Source organism: Crocuta crocuta, unplaced genomic scaffold (genome assembly GCF_008692635.1).
Source record: "Crocuta crocuta isolate KB4526 unplaced genomic scaffold, BGI_CrCroc_1.0 scaffold862, whole genome shotgun sequence".
NCBI lineage: Eukaryota > Metazoa > Chordata > Mammalia > Carnivora > Hyaenidae > Crocuta > Crocuta crocuta.
This window is the reverse complement of record NW_027529584.1, coordinates 404,037-408,070: the sequence shown is the minus strand read 5'-3', so window position 1 is coordinate 408,070 and position 4,034 is coordinate 404,037. Positions and strand designations below refer to the sequence as shown.

The following is a 4,034-nucleotide window of genomic DNA, read 5'->3' as shown; positions in this document are numbered from 1 at the left end:
TTTCAAGATGGGAGGCCTGGACGGTGGGGGCAGGGGCCACCCAGGTGGGGCGGGGGCTGGGGACCGCCCCCCAGGGCTCCCATGCACCTGCAGACCAGACCAGCTGCCCTAGCGTCCGGGGAGGAGCGGCCCTGCGGGGGACACGGGGCTTCGGGAAGGACAGGAGGCCCAGCCCCGGGACCCCAAGCCCCACGTGGAGACAGACAGGAGGACCAGCACCGATGACAGAGACGAAGCCGGGGGCGATGTTCTCAGCCCCCCGGTACTACCCCGGGCGCCCCCAGGTTCGCCCCCTGAACTGCTCAGTGCCTCCCTCCATCTTCCTCATTTCTTAACCTCTCCTCTTTCTTCTCCGCTCTCTCTCTCCTCCTCTGCTAATGAGATCACGCTGTAAACGCAGCCCTGAGACTCGGTTTGCTCAGTTAACAACACATCACGAAAATCTCAAGGCAGCAGATATAAACCAAAATCACCCCTTTGAAGACGACACCGTCCCAGTGTGCAGCAGGGAGGCACCGCGGTGCACACCCCACCCTCGCCCGGGGCTCCCCCCACAACGCCACACACCAGGCTGGAGAAACACACCAGCTCCTGGGGCCCCTGGAGGGCACTCCTCCTGAACGGGGGGCTGCGGGTCGGGACCACTGACGCTGGCAGGCTGCACATGCCCAAGGCCAAAGCCACCCACACCACCAGGAGCCACGGGAGGGTGCCTCCCCCACAGGCCCGCCAGCGGCGAGCGTTGGCGGGCGCGCACACGAACCCAGGTCACTCGAGGGCTGGGCAGCGACACGGAGCACGGATGCCCCCAACCTCCCCACACCGGGAAGGAGGGCGGCCGCTCCCCATCAGCCTGGGAGGGAGACTTGGGTGGGCGCCCCCATGCCCCCCGCCCCCCCACTCACCTTCTGCAGCAGGTCGATCTCCTGCTGTTTGGCGTGGAGGACGGCCAGGGCTTGCTCATGCTCCAGCTCCAGCTGCTGCCGACGCTCCGCGGCCTCGCGCATGTGCTGCAGGCGACAGGGCGAGGTCAGGGCGGGAGCCAGGGTTCCCACTCGGGGCTCTCGGCCGCTCGGGCGTCCCCGCCCCCGCCCCTGCCTGGGGTGCCAGCAAGCCCTCCACCCTGCCTTCCCTTCTCATTCAGATGCCACGAACCTGTGAGCAGAGGTGAATTCCTCCCCCATCCCCATTTCCCGGACTCCTGAAGTGACAGCCACAGGTCATAGGTCTCTGCCGACACAGTGCTGGTTCTACGCCTTTTAAGGTGACTTAGGTCCTGCAATCCCCCTAATCATCTAGGAGACAGGCTTCACAACCAGCCCCATTCTACACGGGGGAAGCTGAGGCACAGGGAAGTTCTTCTTGCTCATCGCACAGCTGGCCAGTGGCCGTCCAGGGCTCAAGTCAGGCTCCACAGAGCCTGGGGATCTCGGGTTTGGGCGCTATCTACTGGTGAAGCCACACTGGCCTCCTCCCAGCTGCTGGAACTTTCTAAGCATCTCCAGCAGGTGCTTGCTGGCACAGCACAGGTACTGCAGTGAGGGTGCAGACCCGCCTCTGGCACTTGGGGGCAGCCAACGGGCAGTGCCCACCACTGAAAGCCACACTGCCCGGGTTAAGTCCCAGCTCTGACCTGGGGCTGGTGACTTCACCACTCTGTGCATTTCCCTCTCCTGAATTAATTATTCATGAGCATTATCAGCCATTTGTAAATGGCTAATTAACAACAAGCAACACGAGGACGGGTGTTGATGAGTCAATTACAAATCAGGCCTGCTCGCAGACCTGTGAATGGCTCACGAGTCAGAGCAGCACTTGGCGTCTAGAGGCCTGTGTCACCTGCTGCTGGGAGCATAAGCCAGCCCCGTCCCACCCCACCAGCCTCATGCACGTGGCGCGGCTCCAGGGCGGCTCTGAGTGCCCGGGGCGTGGAGTCTGTAGGTGAGCAGAGCCTCTTCCCACGGGACAAGCGGCTGGGACCACGGAACCGCTAAGATGGTGGCGGAGAGACAGCTCTCCAAGGTTCACGGAGTGCTTGCTGGGTGCTCACCGCCCTGTCTGATGCTGGCAACAGCCACAGGCCCAGAGAAGCTGAACGACTTGCTCAGGGCCGCACAGAGCGGCTACAGCGGCACCTGGAAACCCTTCCGGGGGCGTCAGGCCTCAAAGTCGGGGTGCACCTCCTCGTGGACCTCTTCTGAGCCGAGGCCACGTCTCCAGAGCCGTCTCCACCGGGGACTCTGCGGGGGACTGGGGAGCGCGTTCAGGCTCCGAGAGCCAACCTGGCTTGCGTGAACAATTACGCAGCTGTTGAATTACGCTATCCCAGCTAATTTCGGTGTGTCTGTTTATTTTGGAAGTGGGCACTGCCACGTGCAGCCTGTGTGATCCTTATTTAGCTCTGGACGGAAGTGACTCGTGGATGGAGGAAACCACTCTGCTTGCAAGGATTCATTAGAAACTAGAAACACAACCGAACACGGAAGTGATCTGAGGGCGCTGCCACGAGGTCTGGGGTCACGGGGGCGGGGCGGCAGACGCTCGGTGGGCTTCTGGCCTGGACTTGGGGTCACGGAAACCACTGGGACAGAAATGGCTTCTGCAGGGGGTGGGCTGACGAACCAGCCAGCTGGAGCAGCTGTCCGAACGCACGAGTGGGGACAAACACGTGTCCCTCGCAAGGGCGGCCTCCAAGGCCAACCTCGATGCCACAGCAGGGGACAGAGTGGCAGGAACTCGGATCGCACGTGTCCCTTCTCCCCCACCCCCGGCCACTTCCCTTCTCAGCGATGTGGCTCCGGAGGCATCCACCCCCCTCACTCCCTGCTCCTCAGTCTGGCCCCCTCCACCCTTCCACTCACACCCCCTGCCTGACATCCCCCAGGACGGCCCCACGCCTGACCGCCTCCCTCCCCACTGCATGGTCTCTCATCACAGGGGCGGCCGCCACTCTGCTTGGACTCCTTCCCACATGCACGTCCCGCATCACGGCTGTACTTGCCATTTATAAACTCACGCTTCCAGGTGAATCCCTCATGCCTTCACTCGTAGCCAACTGCCCACTTAACCCTCGCACGTGGCTGGACAAGGGGAATCTCAAGTTCAGACTGTGCAGAACTGAGTTCTGGGTTTTCTCTCCCAAACCACTTCCTCCCCCAGGCTGTCCATCTCAGCAAGGACACCACCATCCACCCAGTCTCTCCAAAATGCTGGCCGTCCTCCCTGGTCCCCAGGCCCTTCCCAGTTAACTTCCAGAGCCTCGCAAGGTCTTTCCGAGTGCATAATCTTCCATATCCGCCACCACAGGCCAGCTGCCATCACCTCTGCCTGGCTCTTAGCCACACACACAGCTGGTCTTCCTGTCCCCAGCAGGCCCCCAGAGCGACCAGGGAGTGCTCTCCAGGACAGATGTCACCCCATGGCTTGATGCGTCCGCCTGACTGCATAAAGGTGCCCAGAGAGCTGGGTGCGTCCGGGCGGAGGGTCCAGAAGACACCGGCATTATGAGGGGGTGGAAGAGGAAAGGAGCCACCACTCCCTCGTCCAGTCCGCTGGGGACCCTGAAGGACAATAAAGTGGCAAAAGGGCCAATTTGCTCCCTCTGCCTGAGCTGAGACACATCCGTCCTCTCCTGCCCTCGGACACCTGGGCTCCTGGGTCTTCTCCTTCCCGATTCGGGCCAGGACTTACAATCAGCCCCCAAATGTAAGGCCTCCGGACTCAGACTGAATCATGGACAGCAGCTCAAAGAGCTTCTCATCCTCCGTAGCCACGTGAGCCAATTCTTACGATAAATCTCCTCTTACATCCGTGTGTCTATAAACATCTAGCTGCTTCTTTCTCCGGAAGACCCTGACTAACACACCTGCTCCTGCTTTAAACCCTCGGTGGATGCCAGAGCTTCTAGAACAAACTCCAAACTCTTCCCCACAGCTGACGGGTCCTCTGTGATGGGGCCACTTGTCTGCCTCATGTCTCCCTTCTCCCCTCCTCCCTGCATCGGCCACACTCCCAAAGCAGACACGTCACACGTC

The 4,034-nt window shown here is 61.6% G+C and overlaps 1 protein-coding gene across 1 annotated transcript in view; it reads right to left on the bottom strand.

Annotated features, from left to right (window-relative positions):
• Nucleotides 1-4,034, bottom strand: part of RIMBP2 (RIMS binding protein 2) — a 93,820-nt gene that overhangs the window by 68,129 nt on the left and 21,657 nt on the right. The window contains exon 3 of the mRNA XM_077761720.1: nt 906-1,010. Coding sequence (XP_077617846.1) covers nt 906-1,007 — 102 coding nt within the window. The 5' untranslated portion in view covers nt 1,008-1,010. The remainder of the gene's footprint in view (nt 1-905; nt 1,011-4,034) is intronic.